The 27,751-nt window shown below is 39.4% G+C and overlaps 1 protein-coding gene across 1 annotated transcript in view; it reads left to right on the plus strand.

Annotated features, from left to right (window-relative positions):
- NWD2 (NACHT and WD repeat domain containing 2) overlaps positions 1 to 27,751 on the plus strand; it is a 201,637-nt gene that overhangs the window by 73,745 nt on the left and 100,141 nt on the right. Inside the window, exon 2 of the mRNA XM_032632883.1 lies at positions 3,263 to 3,351. Coding sequence (XP_032488774.1) covers positions 3,263 to 3,351 — 89 coding nt within the window. The remainder of the gene's footprint in view (positions 1 to 3,262; positions 3,352 to 27,751) is intronic.

A 27,751-nucleotide genomic window follows, 5' to 3' on the forward strand; every position in this document is an offset into this window, starting at 1 on the left:
AGCTTATCTGTCACCCAGCATAATTAATCCATTTTATTTTAATTACTTTTCCATTTCCAGAGCCAATCATCCTATATTAATACAAATATAGGAAAATCTGAGTCACTTTTGTAATATAAGTAATAATAAAGAATGCCTGTCATACACTTCCCTCACATTTTTAGAAACATTTAACATAATTTGATAAAATATTAGTATTTTGCCAGAAACACAGAAACCATGAAAGACATCAGTATTTCAGTTCATTCACTTACTTCATGAAGTCCACTTTCTAAACCCAATCATGTATTTCCCAGAATTTCACAGTCTTGATTCCCTGTCCAACCAATGGCATATTGTAATGTAGGAAGCCTTTCTGTTTCTGGAGGTAATTGCAGAGATGCATTGCCTGTCAGCTCATTTTTATCCCTGGTGCCTCTGTGGGTTTTTTCATATACTCCTTCCTTAATTGAGCATGACTCTAGTCACTGGGGATGTAGCAGCGAAAGATACAGAAGAAGGTCCTGAGTCCCATTGAGCTCACCTGGCAGTGGGGGAGACACGTAGTAAACAGAAAATTATCACCAATAGTGATGAGTAACGTGCAAAGAATTTGAAGAAGATGGTGTGATACAGAGGGGTCTGTAGCTGGAGGGCTCAGAGAAGGCCTCTCTGAGGAGGTGGCATTAAAGCTGACACTTGAATGACAGGAGATGACATGAAATGATCATGGGACTAAGCATTCCAGGAGGAAGTCATGGCTAGAGCAGAGGTCACCAGTGAGAATATAACCCAGGAACCAAATGAACGCCAGCGCTGCTTGAGTGACATGAACAGGGCAAGTGGTAAGAAATGAGCTAGAGAAGGAGAGAACATTCAAGATAAGGAGTGGGGATTTCATTCCAAGTTCCATGAATAGCTGCTGGAGGATTTTAAACAAGAGAGTGATGTGATCGGATTTATGTTTTTACATAAATCTGGCTGCTCTGTGGAGAATGGATTGACGGAGCCAAGTATGGAAACAGCGAGATAGGGTCCAGGTGAGAGATGAGTTTGGCTTGTACCAGAGGTGCAGAGAAGTAGATTCATTCAGGATTTATTTAGAGATGGATGGAGTAAGAGAACTTATTGATGGGTTGGCTGTTGAAGGGTGTATTATAGAAAGGGAAAAATTTGTCACAGATAACTGAGATTTTTTCATAAATATTAGGACTTCAGCATCCCTTAACCATTCTGGGAAGCTCTTGCATTTGTCATTTTCAAAAATTGATTCTTTGCACAGTTGCATATTTTCCATGGCTAGAGCAGACTATGGCATTCGGCTCTCTAAATTCAAATCCAGGTTCTCCAACTTAGTGGTCACATGACCTCAGGCATGTCTCTTAACCCCTTTATATTTGTTTCCTCTTATTTTAAAAATGGACTGTTGATTTTCATAGGGTTTTTGACAGAAGTGACTAAGAAAATACACATAGAAAAACTTAGCACACTACTAGTCTACAGTAAGCACTCAGTAAACGTTAGTAATTAGATACTGCATTTCTGTCTTAGCCTCCTTACTAAGACACATTCAGGTCTTGGGACCCAGTAATAAGAGTTATAATAACATTTTTTAGAAGCAAATTTCTGCTCATTTCATAATTTTTTTTCATGTATTATTTGAATACTATTTTTTTTAGAATATCTTACCAATAATCATTGTTTAATATATTCCCAAATTCCACATCTGGTAGTATCTCTTCATTTTTAAAGTGACTTTTTATTATTTGGGTCTTAAAAGTCGGTAGCCTTTTAGAGAGATTGAATATCATCAGCTTTACTTGGAAGATAGTGTTTTCAGCCCTTACAGTGGGGTGAGGGAGGATGGGCACCTGATCCCAAGATTATATAAATCATGTGGAAGCTTAATCTGCTTCCACCAGTGCCGTAAGGGTACATGGGCACTGCTCAGTTGTACCCTCCTCACCACGGTCCTCCTGCTTTCCCTTTGGACTTAGGTCCATGTTAGATCTATGGGGGGAAAAGACCCTACTTGTTTGGATCACAGGGTAATCTCGAAGACCTTGTATTGAGTCTTTGGTTCCCATGTAAACACTGGTTCCTGTCACTCTGTCAAGCTGCCGCTGCATCTCAGACTCTTGGGATTGGTTGGTTGCCTCTCAAAACAGGCTTGAGAACAGTAGGAAAGTAGAGTAGGTCAACACGGCATGTGGCTGAGTTTGCACGGACAGATGTGCTTGAGAATAACAAGGACAGTCTTTTAAATTGGTTCCTGAGTTATAAATGTGGTATGCAGGTGTTTCATGGTTATGGCTGGGATTGAGGTACATTTAGCAAATGGTCCTTTTCATGAGATAACACATTAACCTAATTTTTTAAGCTCTGATTCTTATCTTTCTGTGAAGTTAGCTGGGCGAGGACCATTCTCTTTGCTGTAAGCATCTTACAGCGTCATCACTGATGTAGAGCACCGTCCAGCACAAGTGGCTGTAGAATCCCTTTCTGTGCAGAACATTCAACATTAAATACATACATATGTTATGGTTCTTCTGGTTTCGGGTTCTCTGTTTCTTCTCGTATTTTTTAATGACACGGATAATTTTTAAATATTTTATTTCGAAGCTTTTACACACTGTGGCACATGTAAAACAATCCCCTCTCTGATATAACAGGTCCCTAAGCCCAGGGTGGGAGACGCTAATGTTGAACCATTGGCCAGTGGAATCCGCTAGTTTTAGACGATGACTCCTACAATTTGTCACTCCTGACTATTGTGCTGATTGCACAGATGCTGTACTGAATCTTGTAAAAGTAGCATTGTTTCTAAATACTGTAGGGAATGATAGAGTCTGGATGTTTTTGGAAATCAGTAATCAGTGTGTGTGTGTGTTTTGAAATATTTACACTCAATGGAGCTACACCTGACAGCCTTACAATTTTTCCTTCTGCCTCTTTGAAAGACAATGTGGTTGTAGCTATTTAAGAGCACCATGTGAGGGTCTATGTGGGTATAAAGAATGAGCTGTGAATTCCCAGCTCTGCCAGCACCCACAGAACTTACCCAGGGCTCCCATTTGCCCTGTGTGCATGGTACACATCTCAGCTCCCCTGCTCTGTTAAGAGCAAGTCTTCTCCAGCAAGCTAATATCCCATCATTTCACGATGCAGCACCCCAGCTTGATTATATTAATGTTAATGTTTATTTGTAAGCTTTCTTTTTTTTCCAGAAATGTGTACTATGTGGACGTAACTCACTTTCTGTGTGTTTGCTTTTCTACCACAGACACGGGAGCAGAAAGACAGGCACTAAGAGAAAACGTGTATCCTAAATTAAGAGAATTCTGCAGAGAAAACTATGGATTAGAATTTCAGGTAACGCTGATATTAATTTCATTTTTAATTATGTCAGCTAAATAACTAATGTTTGTTTCTTGTCACAGTTCGGGTGTTATAAAATATGTTTTAAGCCCTGAAATATTTCATTTCTTTAAGCGTGGGTGAAAAGAAACACTGGAAAATGGAAGTAAAATATTTAGTCATTTTTGATGTTTTGCACTTTTATGCTGTTTCTTGGACCCTACCCGGTATTGGCTCATCTTTTTCTTGGAATTATGTTTATTTGCTTTTTTGCTAACCTCCACTAATGTCAAAAAGGGCAAGGTTGCTGAGCACCTGCCTTTAAGCTGGCATCTCTAGAAATGTTTTGCATCAAAAAATTGGGACCAACTCTCTCCCGAGTATTTCTTTAGCAGCTTGGTCAGTCCTTGCCTTCTGTCCTACCTTTTAGTTTTTATTTGCATTGAAGAATGTCCTTTTTCCCAAGCATTTTGGGAATTTACCATTTACCAAAAAAACAAAACAAAACAAAAACAAACCATCAGCCTTTCAAGAAACAGTAACTGTGCATGTCATTGCTAAAATTCATAAACATCCTGGCATTTGTAGAAACTATTGATGAGGCCACCTAATAGAAAAGTACTAGAAGACATTGGGCATATCTTAGACATCCAAAAAGATTTTTAAGTGAATGGCTCCTGCAACTATAGATAGCGTTATTTAGTCAGAATTCATCACCTTCATTTGCAATGGACATCTTAACTGAACAGTGCTATCCTAACTACATGTTTACATTGTTAAGTAAGGACTATGAACTAGAGGTTTGTGGTGTAAGAGTGCAAAATGTGTCTTTTTTTTTTTTTTTTACTCTTTGGGTTGGGAGAGAGTTTTGGGTTTTTTTTTTTAATTTTTGAATTTTATTTTATCTTTTTGTACAGCAGGTTCTTATTAGTTATCCATTTTGTACATATTAGTGTATATATGTCAATCCCAATCTCCCAATTCATCACACCACCCGCTCTGCCCCCGCCGAAAATGTGACATTGTTAATGGAAGAAAATTTCACCCCTCATTTGTTTCCTTCTGAATACAGTTGACCCTCAAACAATGCAGGGGTTAGGGGTGCTGACCCTCTGCGTAGTTGAAAATACACGTATAACTTTACAGTCAGCCCTCTGTATCCACGGTCCCTCCATATCCGAGGATTCAACCAACCATGGATCATTTCATACTGTAGTATTTACTACTGAAAAAATCCACATGAGTGGATCCACACGGTTCAAACCTGTGTTATTCAAGGGTTGACTGTAAATATTTTGTCTTGGTATACTTCCTAGTGCCTTCTAATAGGATGTATAAAATAAGTTTCAAAATGGCTTTGATCTCAATGCATAGTGTCTGTTAGCAGCAAGCCATTGTGACACATATTGAATAGTTACTCCTAAGTCACTGTTTACTTGAAAAATCATCAACCTAAATTCCTTGTTGTGAAGTCAGCACCACTTTCTCTGAGGAATCTCGTTCTACTGATAACAAAGTCTCAACTGTTAAAAATTCTGATATGTCAAGATTCCCAAAGACTTAGACATTCCTTGGGGACTCAGTTACTGTAAAGAAATGTATCCAAGCCTATTAATCCCATCTTTGAGTTTATTTGGGTTTGCATCACTTTTGTCAGTAGAAGAAGGTTGAGCTACAGAACAGCCTCCATAAAACATGGAATTGATTAGGATTAGCTGAGGGGAAAAAAGGAAAAATATATTTTCTAAATTTTAAGTAGGTACAGGAGAAAACAGATAAAGCCAAAGGAAAACAGTAGAAGGCAAGCTCCATAGAAGAAATTGATGGCAAGGATCATTCCAGGCAGGTGTATTGAATCAGTCAGTGAGATACTGGACAGCAGAGTTAACAGCACTGGGTAAAGCATGACATGGAATTGAGCCCTAGCTCTTGACTGTGAGTGACTTAACCCACCTGCTGGTCCTTTAGTGTCTAAAATGGGGGTGGTGACAGCTTACACATCTGAGGTTGTGTTTAGAATACAATATGCAAGGTTGCACTTGCTTCCCACCTTCCAAAATAGGTTGGTTATAGAGCTCCCTGAGGCTGTGTTTACTGGAGAGATGGTCCTCTTTTCTCAGCTGCAGCAAAATGTGCCAGAAGCTTCACAAAAAAACGAATTTAGCCGTACACTGTTCTGGATTCCATCTTTGTGCATTGGACTCAGGAGAAACGCATTTCCTAGAGTTACTCAAACATACCAGTCTATTTCCTGCTTTCTTGCCTTTGCTGTTCTTACCACCTACAATGCTTTTCCATCTGCTTCTTCCCCTGCTTCACCTCCTAAGTCCTGCTCATTCCTAGGACTCTTCCTGTCTGATCTTAAGTCATGCCCCTCTTCTCCTTGCCCACTTCTCTGCAGCTGTGTGTCCTCCAGTTGGTCCCTTGAACACTTCAAGCCCATTCCATTTCAGGAATTTTCCCTGGCTGTCTCTCTATAGGAATGCTCACCCCCTCATCTTTTCATGGGTGCTTACTCACTGTCCTTCAAGTCTCCTCTGAAATGTCACTTCCTAGAGTTGCTTCCCTCATGACCCAATCTAAAGTAACCCCCTAGGTGTGCTGTATTTTACATCATCCTATTTTAGTTATTTGCATAGCATGTGTCAGTGTTGGATATTTTTCTTGTTTACTCATGCATTGGATTGTTTCTTGTCTTTCTTCCAAGATTGTAAGTTCCACAGGAACAGGGACTTGTCTGCCTTTATGACAGCTACATCCTAGAATAGCGCCTGGCACGTAGTAAAACTCCATAAGAATGTTGAATGAATGAAGTCTCAGCCCAAACATTACTTGCTTAAAGAATTGTTCTCTGCTCCCCTCATTCCTCCCAGGTTATACCACATACCCTGCTCCCCTAAAGTCCTGTGCATAACTCCCAGTCATTGATCCAGCTCATTTAAGAAGTGTTTATTGACCATTGACAACATGCCAGTTGACATTCCACGTGCTGGAAATACAGGGAAAAAACCCATCACACCCTCTTCTCGTGGAGCTTCCAATATTGTTGAGAGAGGCAGACAATAAACGGTAAATTCCAGTGGTAATAGATACATTTTACTGAGTAAATGCTTTTAAGAAAAGTAAAAAACGATAAAGGGAGGTAGGGAATGCCAGGTAGTCAGAGAAGGACTGAGTAATAAGACAGCCTTTGAGCAGAGATCTGCAGAGGTAATGGAGCAAATCATGCAGACGTTTTGGGAGGAGAATTCCAGACAGAGGCAGCCAGGAAAAGGGTCTGGGGTGGGAAAGTGTTTAGAATATTCTAGGCACAGTAAAGAAGCCAAGTGGGAATGGAGTAGAATGGAGTAATGAGTAAGATAAATGATGGTAGGAGATGACATCAAAAGAAGATCATACCTTATGGACTGAGAGTAAGGACTCAGAATGTTCCTGAGTAAGAAGTGAAAGAGTGACGGGATTTATGTTTAAGAGGTTCGCGCAAGCTTTGTGAGGGGACTGGAGTGGGGGTGGGGAGAGATGGCAGAAACAGTAAGGCAGCGCAAGTAAGAAATGATCGTGGTGCGGACTAGAATGAGCGGCAAAGATAAGGAGACATCTGACTAGGTACGTTTTTCATCACCTGTCTATAACGTCTAAAAATTCTCAGAACTGGAACTGTCTTATTCAACTTATCCCAGTGATTGGCCTACTATGTGCCAGGTACTTGACTATTGAGTTAAATCTCTATTGAACTAAGTTGATAGACTGCAGAGTTACACTTCAAGCAAGGCCATGTACTTTTTTCTCTATGCCTGTTTGGCAGACTGTTTTCTAGTATTTCCTTTATTTTTTCATTTAAACTAAGAGTTTTAATGAAAATGCACCAGGCTCTCTGATTATGTGAACTTCAACTAATTCCATGTGTAATATACATAGTTGACTGCTTGGAGATGGTGACATTAAATGGAAAGAATGTCAAGCCTACTCAGAGCAGAAAACACACATGGCTCAGAGAAAGACAGGGGTTTAAATAAGATGTTATTTGATTTGCCAGTGTTCAGTGAGTGCCCTTGACTATGGAGTAGAGGATCAAAAGGAAGAACAGGGGAATAAATTGGGAAAAATAAAGACAGATTTGGGTAAAAGCAGGTGGTGCAGGACCCAATAAATAAAGGGCTTGTAATTATCTGCAAGCCCTGCTTTCAGATGTTTCCTCTCCATTCTTATTGCTGAGACCCTGATCTAACCTTAATTGGTTCAAAAAATTAGATGAAGAGACTTCCCTGGTGGTGCAGTAGTTAAGAATCCACCTGCCAATGCAGGGAACACAGGTTCGAGCCCTGGTCCGGGAAGATCCCACATGCCACAGAGCAACTAAGCCCACGTGCCACAACTACTGAGCCTGTGTGCCACAACTACTGAGCCCGTGTGCCACAACTACTGAAGCCCGCACACCTAAAGCCCATGCTCCCCAGCAAGAGAAGCTACTGCAATGAGAACCCTGCACACCGCAACAAAGAGTAGCCCCCACTCACCGCAACTAGAGAAAGCCCATGCAGAGCAACAAAAACCCAAGGCAGCCAAAAATAAATTTTTTTAAAGCTATTAAAAAAAAATGATGAACAAAGAGGATCTTAACTGATCTTGTTCTGTGCTTACCCACAGTAGGTTGCAAGTCCTGGAGGAAGAGACTAGTCCTCACTTATTTTTTTTTTTAATTTATTTTATTTTTGGCTGCGTTGGGTCTTTGGTGCTGCGCGCGGACTTTCTCTAGTTGCGACGAACAGGGGCCACTATTTGTTGCGGTGCGTGGGCTTCTCATCACGGTGGCTTCCCTTGTTGTGGAGCACGGGCTCTAGAGTGCAGGCTCAGCAGTTGTGGCACACGGGCCCAGTTGCTCCACGGCACACGGGATCCTCCCAGACCAGGGCTCGAACCCATGTCCCCTGCATTGGCAGGTGGATTCTTAGCCACTGTGCCACCAGGGAAGCCCCTCCTCACTTATTTTTAAGTCTCCGGGGCCTGGAAGAGTACTTGACATTTACTGGGTTTAGTAAAAGTAGCAAGCAGAGCTGCCTACACCATCATCCTACTTGAGTTCTTCTATACATCACCAGAGTAACCTTACTTAAATGTCAGGTTGTCATTTCCTTTGCTAAAACCTTATAATGGCTCCCTGCTTCCGATGGGGTCCCTCTTTAATGTGATCCCAGCTGTCTCCCCAACTTCATCTGCCATTTTTCCCAACATAAACACTCCATGCCAGTTTGGCCATCCTCAGCCTATCCTTGGAGCATGTCTTGCTGATCACTCATTCTTGACTTGAAAATCTCATTCGCTGTGCCTATTGCACTTCTCCCCTCTTATCAGAAATACCCTTTCTCCTCCACCGCCTACCCTTCAAACTCCAGCCCAAGTTCTTGCTTTCTAAGAAGCAAGAAGTTCTTGCTTTCTGATTCCCAAATATTCCCCCTCTACTCCCTGAACCCTTATAATCTGCCCCACCCTGCCCCCACAGGTACCCTGAGCAGGAGTAGACCTGATTGGGGCAGGGACCTCTAACGGGGGTACTTGATTGATCTGGGCGCTTAGCCACTGCTCCATTTTGAAAACAGTTTCATTTCAGTCCAGCCACTCAACTTAGTTTCATTCCTTAAGAATACCTTCTGATAGCAAACAGTTTTAGTGAGCATCTAGTATTCCTCTCACATCACTTAGTCACCAAAGTAAATAACCCTGTTCCTTTTTCTTCACCTTTAACATCCAATAAATCCCAAAGACCTGTGGATTCTACCTCCTAAATATTTCTCCAGTGTATCTCGCTGTTCAAGTCTCTATTACTGTCATCTTGACTATTGCAGTAGATATGCTGCGGGCCTGTTTACCTTCATCTCGTCCTTCTCCTCCCCAGCCTCAACCCTTACAGCCACCTGGACCACCTTGTCCACCCTCCACCATATTTCTGCAGTGGTATCTCTGAAATACATATCTGACTCTTTCATCCACAAGATACATTCTGCATGTCTTAGCCTGGCATACGAGTTTCTCTTTTCCACTCCTATCCACTGAGGTCTTGTCTGTCCCCTCCCACACAGGTAGCCTGTTTTAGCTTTTCTAATCTGCGTTCAGTTCCCCAAACAAGTTCTTTCTTCTCCCCTGAGTCTTCAGACCCACTGTGCCCTCTGTTCGGGTTGCTCTTAAATTGTTCCCCATGCCAATGACTAGAAAATTTTCTACTCATCCTTTAAGAAACAGTGAATTTCCTTCTTCAAGATTCCATAGTGCTTTATTTCTAGTCTTTAATAGTATCTGTCATATTGTTTTAATTACTTTTAAAATGCCTTTCCCCCTAACTGGAAGCTCATCAAAGTCAGAAGTCATATTATTTATATCTATTTATCACCAGTCCTTTTTAGAGTACCTGGTTCATATTATATACATAATAAATGTTGATTAAAGTGAATTTATTAAATGAATAAGACCCAGAAGCTGAGAGTCTAGACCACTGCTGTGTGAAAGAAGTATAATGGGAATCACAGATGCAAGCCACAAATGCAATTAGATTTTCTAACTACGTTTTGAAAAGTAAAAGGAAGCAGAAAAAAAAATTTAAGAACATATTTAAGCCATTTTATATCCAAAATATCATTTCAACACATAGTCAACATAAAAATTATTAGTTATTTTATATTATTTTTTTTTATACGAAGTCTTCAAAGTCCAGTGTATATTTTACACTCACAACACATCCCAGTTCAGACTGGCCACATTTTGGGTGCTCAATAGTCAAATGCTCCCATGCTGGACTGTGAAGCTCTAGATGGGAGTGGTCAGGGTGAGACCATTCTAACAGGGATGAGAACCTGACTGCCCAGTAACAGGTGTCCTGATGCAAGTGATGGAGAAACTTAATTAGAGGAGCTTCTGTAGTGAATGGAAATTCATTTGTACATGTAAAAAAAAAATCCAGATAATGATTAATAATTTTTCACTGGTCAAATTAGTAACTTTTCCTTTTATTTGATCACTTTTGGACATTGCATTAGTAGGGTGTGTCAACTAAAAAGAAAAACACACACACACACAGTGTAGAAACTATGAGTCAAGTTTTTTGGTGTCTTACTGAGTACTATAGTCTGGGAGACAGCCTTGCAGAGAGCGCTGAGAAACTGTTCTGAGAGCTAAGGGGGAGGTCAGTACACATGTGATTTTGGCAAAAGGGGAACGTGCAACAGAGCACACATCTCGGTAGAAGGTTGCTACTAGTCACAAGGAACTGGTATGTTAGTCAATGGTTTTGGTGCTTTTCTAAGTATGGGAAGATGCAAGAATCCAGGTTCATAAAAATTTTCTCCTGAAAATATCTAACTATCTGAAGGCCTGTTCTGCCAGGTTTCCCAGAGCACGGAGTGCCTCCTTCCTGATCTCGGCCTTGAACTCCTTTCAGGGTAATGTTGAAGGTCATACTGCAACATGGCTGCAGTGGCTAGTGACTTAATTCTTGTAGAGCCAGATGGTGAGCAACGTTCTTTAGTTGGCAGGTGCATAATATGAAATAGTTAATGCAGTGTTCAAAAGCACTGTGGGGGCTTCCCTGGTGGCACAGTGGTTGAGAGTCTGCCTGCCGATGCAGGGGACACGGGTTTGTGCCCTGGTCCAGGAGGATCCCACATGCCGCGGAGCGGCTGGGCCCGTGAGCCATGGCCGCTGAGCCTGTGCGTCTGCAGCCTGTGCTCCGCAGGAGAGGCCACAACAGTGAGAGGCCCGCGTACCCCAAAAAAAAAAAAAAAAAAAAAAAAAAGCACTGTGGAATTGGGGCTGAGTAACGATATGAGGCAGTAGACTAAAACTTATGGTCAAGCAGTTCATTTACCTGCTGTCTTAAGACTTAAACTTTATTTGAAATCAAAAGAGGAAGGTGATGGAAACCTTATTTCCCAATATTAGATGAACAGTCCTTGTCTTGATGGGTGCCATTTGTTACCTTTTGCAGCTTTGCTAAAGATAGCTTTTTAAAAAATTCCCCCATAAGCCCTTGCAATTAAATATAACAACTTGGTCTCAAAGCAGGAACTCCTATGCCGACCCAGCCCTTTTCCTTCTCTCTGGCAGGCAAGTGTTGAGTCAGGTGTGTAGGGAAGTGTGAGTGAAACCTGCAGCTCCAGCCAGCAGGAAGATCTTGCCAAACCTGCTTTCTGCCTCACAATGCCATTGTGGTGCCACCTGAAGGCACCAGAGAGGAAGATGCTCATCCTTGGTGAAGGTACCTCCTGAGGCCCCTTTGGTCTAGAGTTTGTCCTTCTCTTCTTTGCTTAACATTCCATCTCTTCATGTTTCCTTTGGCAGCACAGGTCCAGACCTGTCCACCTGTTTTTTTCATCCCTAGACCCCCAAGTAGGTGTCATCTTCTGAAGATGGTGCCTGTGCATGAGCGAGCCCCATATCAGCATCTCCAGCCCTCACCAGAGTTACATGAAGATAGTTGGTTTTTGAACGTTAAAATATCTAAAATGGAACCCATCCTTCTTCCTTTTCCCAATTTCTCAGTTGCTACTATTCCCCAGTCTTCCAGACTTTAAAACTGTGGCTCATACTTCATTCTTCATCCTTTACAACCTAGATCCAAATTGCACTGTTCCCCGTTGATTCACCTGCCACAGTGCTTCCTGGAAATTGGCCTGGTCTTCCAGTTTCACAAGGCTCTGTCTTTACTCAGGCTTCAGTTTCTTTCTTTTTTTTTTTTTTAATATCTTTATTGGAGTATAATTGCTTTACAGTGGTGTGTTAGCTTCTGCTTTATAACAAAGTGAACCAGCCATACATATACATACGTTCCCATATCTCCTCCCTCTTGCGTCTCCCTCCCTCCGACCCTCCCTATCCCACCCCACTAGGTGGTCACAAAGCACCAAGCCTATCTCCCTGTGCCATGCGGCTGCTTCCCACTAGTTATCCACTCCACGTTTGGTAGTGCACATATGTCCATGCCACTCCCTCACCTCGTCACAGCCTACACCTCTCCCTCTCCAGATCCTCAACTCCACTCTCTAGTAGGTCTATGTCTTTATTCCCGTCTTACCCCTAGGTTCTTCATGACATTTTTTTCCTTAAATTCCATATATATGTGTTAGCATATGGTATTTGTCTTTCTCTTTCTGACTTACTTCACTCTGTATGACAGACTCTAGGTCCGTCCACCTCACTACAGATAACTCAATTTCGTTTCTTTTTATGGCTGAGCAATATTCCATTGTATATATGTGCTACATCTTCCTTATCCATTCATCTGATGATGGACACTTAGGTTGCTTCCATCTCCTGGCTATTGTAAATAGAGCTGCAATGAACATTTTGGTACATGACTCTTTTTGAATTATGGTTTTCTCAGGGTATATGCGATTGTGGGTTCATATGCTAGTTCTATTTGCAGTTTTTTAAGGAATCTCCATACTGTTCTCCATAGTGGCTGTACCAATTCACATTCCCACCAGCAGTGCAAGAGTGTTCCTTTTTCTCCACACTCTCTCCAGCATTTATTCTTTCTAGATTTTTTGATGATGGCCATTCTGACTGGTGTGAGATGATATCTCATTGTAGTTTTGATTTGCATTTCTCTAATGATTAATGATGTTGAGCATTCTTTCATGTGATTGTTGGCAATCTGTATATCTTCTTTGGAGAAATGTCTATTTAAGTCTTCTGCCCATTGTTGGATTGGGTTGTTCGATTTTTTGTTATTGAGCTGCTTGTAAATTTTGGAGATTAATCCTTTGTCAGTTGCTTCATTTGCAAATATTTTCTCCCATTCTGAGGGTTGTCTTTTGGTCTTGTTTATGGTTTCCTTAGCTGTGCAAAAGCTTTTAAGTTTCATTGGGTCCCATTTGTATTTGTTTTTATTTCCATTTCTCTAGGAGGTGGGTCAAAAAGGATCTTGCTGTGACTTATGTCGTAGAAGGTTCTGCCTATCTTTTCCTCTAAGAGTTTGATAGTTTCTGGCCTTATATTTAGGTCTTTAATCCATTTTGAGCTTATTTTTGTGTTTGGTATTAGGGAGTGTTCTAATCTCATACTTTAACATGTACCTGTCCAGTTTTCTCAGCACCACTTATTGAAGAGGCTGTCCTTTCTCCACTGTACATTCCTGCCTCCTTTATCAAAGATAACGTGACCATATGTGCATGGGTTCATCTCTGGGCTTTCTATCCTGTACCATTGATCTATATTTCTGTTTTTGTGCCAGTACCATACTGTCTTGATTACTGTAGCTTTGTAGTATACTCTGAAGTCTGGGAGCCTGATTCCTCCAGCTCCGTTTTTCGTTCTCAAGATTGCTTTGGCCATTCGGGGTCTTTTGTGTTTCCATACAAATTGCGAAATTTTTTGTTCTAGTTCTGTGAAAAATGCCAGTGGTAGTTTGATAGGGATTGCATTGAATATATAGATTGCTTTGGGTAGTAGAGTCATTTTCACAATGCTGATTCTTCCAATCCAAGAACATGGTATATCTCTCCATCTATTTGTATCATCTTTAATTTCTTTCATCAGTGTCTTATAATTTTCTGCATACAGGTCTTTTGTCTCCTTAGGTAGGTTATTCCTAGATACTTTATTCTTTTTGTTGCAGTGGTAAATGGGAGTGTTTTCTTGATTTCACTTTCAGATTTTTCATCATTAGTGTATAGGAATGCCAGAGATTTCTGAGCATTAATTTTGTATCCTGCTACTTTATCAAATTCATTGATTAGCTCTAGTGGTTTTCTGGTAGCATCTTTAGGATTCTCTATGTATAGTATCATGTCATCTGCAAACAGTGACAGCTTTACTTCTTTTCTGATTTGGATTCCTTTTATTTCCTTTTCTTCTCTGATTGCTGTGGCCAAAACTTCCAAAACTATGTTGAATAAGAGTGGTGAGAGTGGGCAACCTTGTCTTGTTCCTGATCTTAGTGGAAATGCTTTCGGTTTTTCACCATTGAGGACAATGTTGGCTGTGGGTTTGTCATATATGGCCTTTATTATGTTGAGGAAAGTTCCCTCTATGCCTACTTTCTGCAGGGTTTTTATCATAAATGGGTGTTGAATTTTGTCGAAAGCTTTCTCTGCCTCTATTGAGATGATCATATGGTTTTTCTCCTTCAATTTGTTAATATGGTGTATCACATTGATTGATTTGCGTATATTGAAGAATCCTTGCATTCCTGGAATAAACCCCATTTGATCGTGGTGTATGATCCTTTTCATGTGCTGTTGGATTCTGTTTGCTGGTATTTTGTTGAGGATTTTTGCATCTATGTTCATCAGTGATATTGGCCTGTAGTTTTCTTTCTTTGTGACATCTTTGTCTTGTTTTGGTATCAGGGTGATGGTGGCTTCGTAGAATGAGTTTGGGAGTGTTCCTTCCTCTGCTATATTTTGGAAGAGTTGGAGAAGGATAGGAGTTAGCTCTTCTCTAAATGTTTGATGGAATTCGCCTGTGAAGCCATCTGGTCCTGGGCTTTTGTTTGTTGGAAGATTTTTAATCACAGTTTCAATTTCAGTGCTTGTGATTGGTCTGTTCATATTTTCTATTTCTTCCTGGTTCAGTCTTGGCAGGTTGTGCATTTCTAAGAATTTGTCCATTTCTTCCAGACTGTCCATTTTATTGGCATAGAGTTGCTTGTAGTAATCTCTCATGATCTTTTGTATTTCTTCAGTGTCAGTTGTAACTTCTCCTTTTTCATTGCTAATTCTATTGATTTGAGTCTTCTCCCTTTTTTCTTGATGAGTCTGGCTAATGGTTTATCAATTTTGCTTATCTTCTCAAAAAACCAGATTTTAGTGTTATTGGTCTTTGCTATCATTTCCTTCATTTCTTTTTCATTTATCTCTGATCTGATCTTTATGAATTCTTTCCTTCTGCTAACTTTGGGGTTTTTTTGTTCTTCTTTCTCTAATTGATTTAGGTGCAAGGTTAGGTTGTTTATTTGAGATGTTTCCTGTTTCTTAAGGTAGGATTGTATTGCTATAAACTTCCCTCTTAGAACTGCTTTTGCTGCATACCATAGGTTTTAGGTCGTCGTGTCTCCATTGTCATTTGTTTCTAGGTATTTTTTGATTTCTTCAGTGATCACTTCATTATTAAGTAGTGTATTGTTTAGCCTCCATGTGTTTGTATTTTTTACAGATCTTTTCCTGTAATTGGTATCTAGTCTCATAGCGTTGTGGTCAGAAAAGATACTTGATACAATTTCAATTTTCTTAAATTTACCAAGGCTTGATTTGTGACCCAAGATATGATCTATCCTGGAGAATATTCCATGAGCACTTGAGAAAAATGTGTATTCTGTTGTCTTTGGATGGAGTGTCCTATAAATATCAATTAAGTCCATCGTTTAATGTATCATTTAAAGCTTGGGTTTCCTTATTTATTTTCATTTTGGATGATCTGTCCATTCGTGAAAGTGGGGTGTTAAAGTCCCCTACTATGAATGTGTTCCTGTCAATTTCCCCTTTTATGGCTGTTAGTATTTGCTTTATGTATTGAGGTGCTCCTATGTTGGGTGCATAAATATTTACAATTGTTATATCTTCTTCTTGGATTGATCCATTGATCATTATATAGTGTCCTTCTTTGTCTCTTCTAATAGTCTTTATTTTAAAGTCTATTTTGTCTGATATGAGAATTGCTACTCCAGCTTGCTATTGATTTCCATTTGCATGGAATATCTTTTTCCATTCCCTCACTTTCAGTCTGTATGTGTCCCTAGGTCTGAAGTGGGTCTCTTGTAGACAGCATATATATGGGTCTTGTTTTTGTATCCATTCAGCCAGTTTGTGTCTTTTGGTGGGACCATTTAGTCCATTTACATTTAAGGTAATTATCGATATGTATGTTCCTATTCCCATTTTCTTAATTGTTTTGGGTTTGTTATTGTAGGTCTTTTCCTTCTCTTGTGTTTCTTGCCTAGAGAAGATCCTTTAGCATTTGTTGTAAAGCTGATTTGGTGGTGCTGAACTCTCTCAGCTTTTGCTTGTCTGTAAAGGTTTTAATTTCTCCATCAAATCTGAATGAGATCCTTGCTGGGTAGAGTAATCTTGGTTGTAGGTTTTTCTCCTTCATCACTTTCAATATGTCCTGCCCGTCCCTTCTGGCTTGCAGAGTTTCTGCTGAAAGATCATCTGTTAACCTTATGGGGATTCCCTAGTGTGTTATTTGGTGTTTTTCCCTTGCTGCTTTTAATATGTTTTATTTGTATTTAATTTTTGACAGTTTGAGTAATATGTGTCTTGGCATGTTTCTCCTTGGATTTATCTTGTATGGGACTTTCTGTGCTTCCTGGACTTGATTAACTATTTCCTTTCCCATATTAGGGAATCTTTCAACCATAATCTCTTCAAATATTTTCTCAGTCCCTTTCTCTTCTTCTTCTTCTTCTGGGACCCCTATAATTTGAATGTTGTTGTATTTAATGTTGTCCCAGAGGTCTCTGAGACTGTCTTCAGTTCTTTTCATTCTTTTTGCTTTATTCTGCCAGGCTTCTGTTTCTTGATAGCTGAATGATTATGGCAATGTCTTCTTGATCTTTCCTTACCCTGGGTGTTTTTGTGTGCTGGTCTAGACTGTACATAGCACAGCAGCTGCTCAAATAATCTTTAAACCGTCTTTACCAGATCATTCTTTCTAAGATTCATTTTTTTTCACCCTTTTACGTCTCAGAATCAGGATTTATTGTACAAACAAATGGTGTGTCATGGTGTAATTGGCAGTGCATTTCTTTTTTAGTGGAATGTACAATATTAGAGCAGCCTACTACTGATGATATTTTCAATTCAGTAAAATGCAGCACATTATGTAATTTATGGGGTACAGTGGAAACAGCATAAGTTTTTCTGTTAGAAAGACTAGGATTCAAATTCTGGGTCTGCAAATTTACCAGCCCTGTGACTCTGGGCAAATTGCTTGATTTCCCTGACAGGCAGTTGACCCCTCTGTAAAGTGAATGGGGTAGTACTTATCTTCCAGGAGTGTTACAAGAATTCAATGAGATGATGCAACATGCCTGGCACTTGGAAGGCGCTTAACCAATGTTCATTTCTTTTTTTCACCTTTAAGTCTTTCTCCTGAACAAGAACCTAGTGTAATGAAATTATTCATATGCATTTTTCTTTTGCCTTTTTGAGTACAGTAAGAGACCTTTGATCAAGGCATCTGTCTGTCTGAGGGGTGCTTCGTGTCTGGTGCAGAAGGAATTTAAATGGGAAGAATATTCAAGAAATATTGTCATGCACACAAGAAAGGATTATGTAGCAAGACAAAAACCTTGGAGGTCACACTATCAGCTTGTGAGAAGATTTCTCTAAATTCCTTAAATCACATCTTTAACATATCTTCTAGCACTAGCCCTCTGACCCTGGAGATCTAATATGTAGAGAAGAGGGCCCAGCTCGTCAGTAAGGCAGAGCCAGGACCTACCCAATGTGGTCTCTAGGAAAATGGTGGAAGGAGACAGAGAGGGGCAGAGTTCGGGAGATCTGCTTCCCCATCCTCCTTCTCCGAGTTCTGCTTCAGAAAAGGGGAGGTGGGTTAGATGAGTGAGAACAGGTGGGTGCATGCGTAACATTAAGGGCAGCTTACCTCTGCTCTCTATTTAGGACTCTGGAAAGAGATGGCCTTACAACAATCATCCCCCTGCCCCTACCTCTGCCAACAGACCTGGGTGTGGCCACATCATGGCCATGGCAGCAAGAGACCATGAAGTTTCACTTCCAAAGCTGCCCTCAATTACTGTGTGTCACATATGCTGAATTAAGGGCCACTGTTAGTCCCCATGACAGGGAGAGGTGACCACACAAAAGGGCTAGGGTGGAAAAACTGGATGGAGCGTGGGCCCAAGGCCTGGGACTTCTCAGCCCCAGGAGGGGAGGGTGGCCCTGATTGCTGCAGAGCAACACCAGGCTCTGACCAGGCTGAGAGGGAGAGGCCAATCCATGGGTTACAACTGCCCCAAGCACAGCCATGCTGCCAGCAACCAGGTAGGCAGTGGGCATCACCTGGGGACTGTGCCCTAGAAATCCATTTTTCCCCTTCAGGATATGAGGTCACCCAGGCATCATGTCAGGAAAAGAAGGAGGCTTTTGAAAGAGTCGGCAGCTTGATTCAAGAGAGAATAAGCACTTAATAAAGAGTCCTTGGAAACATGAGTTCAAACTAAGGTTGAAACTGGATAGAACAGAAGCTCATTTTACCCTGATAGCCAGAGGATAGAGACTTAGGCAGGAGACCCAAACCATTTTAGACAAAATAAAAAAGTTACATTCTCTATGTATATCCAAGTTGTAGGTCAGGTGAAATTATGTGAGTCTTATATTAGCCTGACCTTACTAATAATTACTGACTAATAATTCCTTAGTCTCACACTGAAGGTCCATCATCAGTTGTGTCCTCCTGCTTTTCTTCCACTGCATCTTCACCACCACCCTCCTGTTCTACTGAACCCAGTCTCCTTCTCTATATTCATTTTTTCCTCCTGACTGTCTGCCTGCTCAGGAATCTCAGAATGCATTTTGCCTCCTGAGTTGCCAAAATACACCATTGGCTTTATAATTGATAGGATATGTTGTGATGCCCTTGGTCTTTTCTCCACATTGTCAACTAATCACTCCTTTTCCATTGTCTATTAATCAAATGTGTGCCTCTTTCTAAAATGAAATGCATCTCCCCTCATTGAATCACATCATTTCACTCAGGCCAGCACTTCAATTTGTCTAGGTCGCTTTGCATTTTGATTCTGTCCATCAAAGCCTGGACAGGCCTTACCAAGTTCCTATTCTGTAAAAAGTCTTAAAAGCATGTTACATCATCCTGCTCCCATCCATAAGCCCATTTATAAAAAGGGGAAAGGAAGATTAATAGAGAAGATAAAAGGGAAGGAAATCATTATGTCATCATTGACCTTCCTTGCTCCAGTTGAATTATAAATATTGGCTCAACATTTCTGCAGTGTGAAATGGCTCTTCTAGAATTCTCAGGCCTGACTTCCCAAGCCAGTATTTTTATTCCTCCTTTACTTTGTGCACATAGGCAATTTTATATAGAGCAGTGGCATTGTGGCAAACTCCAAAATTTACTGGAGGAGCTATACTTCGCTGAACATTTAATTCCGCTAAATTGTGGCTATCAATTATGCCAACTCTGGAAATCACCCAAGAGGATTAGTCCCTCAATAAACAGAATGAGTGATCCCCATTTGCAGGTGACATTTAAGTATCCCAGCCAGGTCCAGTCACCATGAAGTCTTTCTCAGATTCTGAACACAAGGTAGCTATTTCTTCCCATCCTCATTTTCTATTTCTTGTAGGATGGAGAGGAGACCTTATAACAAGTCTTTGCACAAAGAACATTCACTTAAGAGGTCCGCTTTGTCAGTAATTAGTTATAAACCATTGGAAAAGTAACTTAAGCCCAGTTTTCTTATCTATTAAGCAGAGTGTTTCTTCAGCCCGATCTTGTTTCCTCTCAGCTCCCAAAATGATGCTTTGACCTCATCTCTATATGGCAGGCCGTGTCACATTTCTGTCTTTGCAGTTCTGTCCTCTTACCCTCTCTGAAGAACAGTCTCCTATGCATGTATCCTTCAGGTCCAGACTCCTGTCTTACTTCCTCACTGATGTCTACCCCAAATCCCCAGGGCAGGTTGAGGTGCTTGGTCCCATGGGCTTCACTCATTTATTCACAGACATTTATTGAGCCTCTGCTCTGCCTAGGCCAGGTTGTGGGTGCAGTGGATACCTTAGTGTTGAAAACAAACATAGTCCCTGTCCTCAGAGTTTACAGTCTCAGAGAATACAGTCATCACAACAGTGACCATGGTGGTGCTTACTGCAGAGGAAATACAGGGAGCTCTGGGCATGCGTGATGGGGGCGGGGGGTGGGCCTCGTCGAACCTAGAGGCATCAGGAAGGCCTGCTGAGGAACTGATGTCTACGCTGAATGCTGAACGATGGGTAGATGGCCAGGTTAAACAGAAGAGTATTTCAGGCAGAAGGAACATATTTTCATAAGCAAATTTGGGAAGGAATTTTAGCATTAGGTAGTACTCACTGCCTGCCAGGCACTTTTTCTAAGTGCAGTATATACATTAACCTGTTCAAGCTTTGCTACGAGCCTAGGAGGTAAATTCTATCTTCTACATTTTACTAGATAAGGACACTTAGAAATACAGAAGTAAATAACTGCTAGAGATCCCACAGTTAATAAGTGGCAGAGTCAGAATTTGAACCAATGTAGTTTGGCCCCAGTGTCTGTGCTCTTAATTACTGCATCAAAAAGCCTCTTATATTCATACATTCACAAAAATTTATATAAGTGTGTATAGGTATGTAAATGTATATATGTAAATACATGTGCATATGTAAATGTGTACAAATGTGTACATGTGTAAACACGTGTACACATGTTGTACAAACGCGTGTGAGGAGTATATACACAGCTGGAGTGTGACCCATGAGAGAGAAAGTGGTATAAGGTAAGGTTGGAGGGTTAGGCATGGGACTACGTCATGGAAGATCTCAGAAATCAGGTCATAGATTCTAGATACTATCTTTGGGTGATGGGAAGCTTAAACATGGAAAGTGCTGTAAAATAATGTTAACAGCCCAGGTTCAAATCCCACCTTTGCTACTCGCTACCTGTGTGATTTTGAGCAGGTTACTTCTCTGTTCCTCAGCTTTTTCATCCATAAAATAGCGATAATATTTCTGTCTATTCGTAAGTTTAAGGAGTAAATAAGTTACTCTATATAGTGTCTGGTGGAACGAAAGGAAATCCTAACATTGGCGATCAGATTTGCATTTTAACAAGAACTCTCTGCCTGGGTGTAGTGAATGGATTAGAAAGAGCGAGAACAGAAGCAAGGAGATGATTTGGGAAGTTGCAGCAGTGATGCAGGCCCAGGTCCACGAAGCAGATCACTCCCATACAGTGGTTGCTAAAAGCCCGCTGCCAGGAACAGAGGCAACTTTGTGGTCAAGTGTTCTGCCCCTGAAGGCAGTTGGTGCCTAGCTGCAGCCGGGCTGAGGTTCCTTTATATGGAGAGTCCCCAGCTCAGACTCAACCTAGATGCGCACGGCTTCTGCCTTGCAGCAGCTTCTGTCTCCAGCGACTCCTGACACCTTCTCTGTGTCCCCAAGTTCATTAAGCCTTAATAGGCAGAGGTTCTGCCTCGGTTAAGAGTTCAGTTCTTTCTTACCATCACGTTACAATTGTTAGGACTGTCCAGAGGCTGAATCTCCCAAGAGACAGAGGCATCAGGTCTGAGCAGTTAGTCGCCTTTATGAGGCTTTGGATGAAACATTATCCTAACTCACCCTGTTGGACCCTCTTTCTTTCTGGTGATTGTGTACAACCACTGGGGCCAACCAGTTCTTTCTGGGCTTGATTTAGGACCTGATTTTCCCAGAAATGTCTGTCTTAGTTGTGCTTCCATATATCCTAGTCAGGTATCTCATGACCAAGAGAATAATTGCAGGTGACCTAAAGTCATCAGTGTTTGCAATAGTTCTAGTAAAAGTGTGGCCAAGGATTTTTTTGTTTTGGGTTTTTTTTTCTCTTGTATCCCATGCAACTGGGGAAAGTCATTCTAACCAGAGTAAGAATTTGATAAGTATAAACAATAACTTTTCCCTGGTAAACAGTATCTGACAAACCTAGTCTGAGGTTTAAGACTCTCTGCTTACCTTATCCTGTGAGATGAACATTCTAGTAACAGGACATAGCTACTAAGCTACATTCAAATGAGTACTGTCTGCATTCTGCACTGACCTTGAAAGTTATATCCATAGCACAAGAATGTGTCCCTGTTCAAAATTTTCTGAACCTGCTCTGTGCTCTTTTGAATGTTTTTAGCAGTAACAGATACTTATCCCTTTTAAGAATAGATTTGATTTTTTTAGAGAGCTAAAATTCTTTTCAAAGCCTGTCTTATAAATGTAAAGGCCTGTTAAGCCTGGAGAAATACCATTTTAATAAAAACAACTTCCCAGCTATAAAGGGGTGAGAGTTTTTCAATACAAAATGAGATAATAGAAGCATGTGGGATCATCCCTGACCATTTCCTCCTACAGAGGAAATGCCCTGGGCAATGGCAGAATCATTAGAGTGAGTGTGTAGCCTCCCATAGTAATAACTTTGAGGAACAGCCTTCATCTTAGTACCGTATCTGTTCAGAAACAAAATCAGTCATATTATCTCAGTAGTTACATTGTTTTGCATTCAGATAGTGTCATATAGCATGGGAAGATTGAGAAGGAAAATATTTTGGAAAATATTTAAATTTCAAAGGTTCTTTCTGAAGAAGTGATCATGTGACACCATTATGAATTGAAATTTGACCTTTTTTTGTTATATTTTTGTAAAGCATAAGGCTATTATTTGATTCTTACAGGTTGCTTTATTATTTGTTCAATAATCTTGGTATTTAAATCATTATGTCTGATTTCAAGTAGTAAAATTTGTTAGGGCTTTTATTCGCTGGCTTTTTGTTTGCAGACCAATTCAGCACATTATAATGAGCATGATAAATTAGCTTCCCTAAGAATATTTTTAAACAAGTGAAAAAATAAAATCAATTACTTTCCTGAACTTTTATACTTATGAAATAAGTAAAGGCGCATAAAATGTGCTATCAACAAGGTAGTATTCCAATAAATAGTAAATTAGATTCCAGTGTCTGCAGTGCCTGGACATTAGGCCAAAAGCTAAACTTAATTTTTTAAAGTGTGTAATAAATCTTGTCTTATTGAGCACTTTGGGTTCCAGCCACTTCTTGCCAGTTATTGATAATGCATTTCTGTTTGCCCGTCATGGTGTTTTGTGTTGCATAAGCTAAATGTTTTATCTATTTATTTCCTGCTTGTCTTCACGGTTGCTTGATTTTATTTTTCATCATTTTCTGCTCATAAAGACACTTGAGAAAGAACAATTTAAATATTCTCTTACTTCCAGCTTTTCTTCTTTAAACAAAGCTACTAAAGTAAGGACACATGGAGTTATAAAGACCTGGATGAAAGCAGTGGTGGCCAAACTTTAAGGAAATAACAGATGCAGAAACTATTATAAAAGGCTCCCATAGGTGTCAAATAAATCATGCGATATTTAAGCTTCTATTTAAAAACATAAGTGAAAGCCTTGTTTTGACTTTTACCCTGGTCATTTGGCTCACATATATTTAGTTAGATCTTATTGTTTAGCTCTTCATACACTAGGTGCTTGATTTAAACCTTCTGTTCTTGATCTCAGTTCTTTGAGTTGGAGATGTAAGACCTGTGGAAAAATCACAGTCCAAGCTAGCTGTGCTGACTATCATTGAGATACAATTCGGTTCACACATCATCAAATTTGCCCATTTAAAGTGTGCAATTCAGTGTTTTAAGTATATTCTCAGTTGTGTAAGCATTACCAAAATTAATTTTAGAACATTTTCATTACCCAAAGAAGAAATCCTCTCCCCTCTGGCTATCATTCCCTAATAGCCCTATTCCCCTCCCAGCCCTAGGCAACCACTAATCTACTTTTTGACTGTAGATTTGCCTGTTCTAGACATTTCATGTAAATGGAATCATACAAAAGGTGATCTTTTGTAACTGGCTTCTTTCACTTAGGATAGCATTTTCAAGGCTCATCCATGTTGTAACATGCATCAGTATTTCATTAATTTTTTTTTTAGATATTGATTGATTGCTGTGTTGGGTCTTCATTGCTGCACGCGGGCTTTCTCTGGTTGCAGCGAGCGGGGGCTGCTCTTCGTTGCAGTGCGTGGGCCTCTCGTGGTGGCTTCTGTCATTGCGGAGCACAGGCTCTAGGCACGTGGGCTTCAGTAGTTGTGGCTCGCGGGCTCTAGAGCGAAGGCTCAGTAGTTGTGGTGCACAGGCTTAGCTGCTCTGCAGCATGTGGGATCATCCCTGAACAGGGATCAAACTCGTGTCCCCTGCATTGGCAGGCAGATTCTTAACCACTGTGCCACCGGGGAAGTCCCTATTTCATTACTTTTTATTGCCAGAAAATATTCCATTGTGTGGATGTATACTACATTTTATTTATCCATTGATCACTTGATGGACATTTGGATTGTTTCCACTTCTTAGCTATTACGAATAATGCTGTTATGAACATTCATGTACAAGTTTTTGTCTAGACGTAGATTTTCATCTGCCTTGGGTATATACCTAGAAGAATTGCTGGATCACATAGTAACTCTGTGTTTAACCATTTGGGGAACTGCCAGACTGTTTTCCAAAGTGGCTGCACCATTTTATATTCCCACCAGCAGTGCATGAGTTTTCCAGTTGCTCCACATCCCTATCAACACTTGTTATCAGTGTTTTTGATTATAGCCATCCTAGTGGGTATGAAGTATTATCTTGAAGTTTTGATTTGCAATCCCCTGATGACTAATGACATTATCTTATCATGTGATAACACTGATTATCTTTATTGGCAACCTGTATATATTCTGTGAAGAAATGTCTACTCAGATCTTTTGTCCATTTTTAATTGGGTTATTTGTCTTATTGAGTTGTAGGAGTTCCTTATATATTCTAGATATAAATCTATTATCAAATATGATTTGTAAATATTTTCTTCCATTTTGAGGGTGCCCTCTTCACTTTATTGATAGATCTTTTGAAGCACAATTTTTTTTAATTTTGAGGAAGTCCAATTTATCTATTTTTTTCAGCTACTTGTACTTTGCTATCATATCTAAGAAACCATTGTCAAATCCAAGGTCATAAAGATGTTTTCTATAAAAATAGTTTTGTAGTTTTAACTCTTAATTTATGTCTGTGATCTGTTTTAATTTTTATATATGGCATGAGGCAGGGATTAAACTTTGTTCTTTTGCATATAGATGTCCAGTTGTCTCAATACCATTTGTTTATTTATTTCCTCATTGATTGTTTTGGCATGCTTGTTGAAATGAGTTAACTGTAAGTATGAGAATTTATTTTTGGATTTTCAGTTTTATTCCATTGCCTATACTTATGCCAGTATCACACTGTCTTAATTATTGTAGCTTTGTACTAAGTTTGAAATCTGGAAGTGTGAGTCCTCCAAATTTGTTCTCCTTTTGCAAGATTATTTTGGCTGTTCTGGGTCTCTTGAATTTCCATATGAATTTTAAGATCAGCTTGTCAATTTCTGTAAGTCAGCTGGGAATTTTATAGTGATTGCATTGAATCTATAGATTTATTTGGGGATTATTGTTATCGTAATATTTAGTCTACCAATCCATTTATAGGGGATGTCTTTCAATGGTGTTTTGTAATTTTCAAAGTGTAAATTTTGCATTTCTTTTGTTAAATTTATTCCTAAGCTTTTTATTCTATCTGATGCTCTTTTAAATGGACTTATTTTTTTAATTTATCTTAGATTGCTCATTGCTACTATATAGAAATACAAGTGGGTTTTACATATTGATCTTGTATCCTACAACCTTGCACAACTCATAGTTCCAACAGTTTTTTAGTGCTTTCCTTAGAATTTTCAATATACAAGATCTTGTAATCTATTAATAAAGGTGGGTCTACTTTTTCCTTTCCTATATGGATGCATTTTCTTTTTCTTGCCAAGTTGCCTAGCTGGAACCTCCAATATACTGTTGAATAAAAGTGGCAAGAGTGGATATCTTTCTGTTGGTCCTAATCTTAGGGGGAAAGCTTTCAGTCTTCATTAAGTATGATGTTAGATGTAGTTTTTTCATACATGCCCTTTATTCAGGTTGAAGAAGTTAATTTCTGTTCCTAGTTTGTTGAGTGTTTTTTGTTTTTTTTTTTTATCATGAAGGGGTGTTGGATTTTGTCATTTTTTTTTCCTGTGTATGTTGAGACATATGGTTTTTGTCCTTTATTCTGTTAATATATAGTGTCCTCCATTAGTTGATTTTCTGATGCTGAGTCAACCCTGCATTCCTGGAATAAGTTCCACCTCATTGTGTTGTATAACCCTTTTTATATGCTGCCAGGTTAGGGTTTTTAATATTTTTGCTGAGGATGTTTATTTTCTTGAGATGTTGCTTTGTATTTTTCTTCTGATATTTTTGTTTGGCTTTGGTACCAGGATCATACTGGTCTCATAGAATAAGTTAGGAAGTATTCTCTTGTGAGTTTTGGAAGACTGAATAATTGGTATTAATTCTTTTGTAAATATTTGGTAGAATTCACCAGTGCATCCGTCTAGACCTAGGCTTTTTATGCAGCTTTTAAAAAATTACTATTTAATCTCTTGTTAAAAATGTCTTCACATTTTTCTATTCTGTCTTGAGTCAATTTATGTAATTCGTGTCTCTCTAGGAATTTGTCCATTTCATCTAAGTGATCTAATTCATTGGCATACAGTTGTCTGTAGTATTCTCTAATAATCCTTTTATTTCTGTAAGGTTAGTAGTAATGGCCTCTTTCACCCCAGATTTTAGGAATTTGAGGTTGTTTTTGTTTCTTTTGGTGAATCCAGTTTTATCCATTTTGTTGATCTCTTCAAAGAACCAATTTTTGATTTCATTCATTTTTTTCCTCTATCATTTTTCTATTCTGTTTCATTAATTTCCACTGTAATCTATTATTTCCTTCCTTCTGCTTGCTTTGGCTTGCCCTTGATGCTTTTTCTATTGTCTTAAGTTAAATTATTGAAATCTTCATTTTTAATATAGGTGTTTACAGCTCTAAATTTCCTCTAAGTATGGCTTTACCTACATCCCATAAATTTGCTATGTTGTATCTTCATTCTCACTCATCTCAAAGTAATTTTTAATTTCCCTTGTGATTTCTTCTTTGATTCATTGGTTATTGAGGAGTGTGTTAATTTCCATCTACTTATGAATTTTCCAAGTTTCTTTCTATTATTGATTTCTAGTATCATTGCATTGTGTTCAGAGGACATACTTTATATGACTTAGATCCACTGAAGGTTATTGATGCTTGTTTTATGATCTAACATATGTTCTCTCCTGGAGAATGTTCTATGTGAACTTGAGAAGAATGTATGTTATGCTGTTGGGTAGATTGTCCTAAGACATGTTAGAACTAGTTCATTTACAGTATTGCTACAGTCTTCCAGGATTTTGTTCTTACCATTATTATACATTCAAGTCTCCAACTATTATAGTTAAATTGTCTATTTCTCCTTCATTTCTGTCAGTTTGTTTTTCATGTATTTTAAAGCTCTGTTCATTGCATATACATTTATAATTGTTACATCCTCCTGATGGATTGACCCTTTTATCATTATAAAATGTCCCTCTTCATCTTTAGTTATATTGTTTTAAAATTTCTTTTGTCTGATATTAGTATATATTTGTCTGATATTAGTATAGCCCCGTGAGCTTTCTTATGGTTGCTGTTTGCATGATAAATCTTTTTCCATCCTTTTTTTGAAATATTACATTTATTTTAATACAAATTCT

This window comes from Phocoena sinus, chromosome 5 (genome assembly GCF_008692025.1).
Source record: "Phocoena sinus isolate mPhoSin1 chromosome 5, mPhoSin1.pri, whole genome shotgun sequence".
Taxonomy (NCBI): Eukaryota; Metazoa; Chordata; class Mammalia; order Artiodactyla; family Phocoenidae; genus Phocoena; species Phocoena sinus.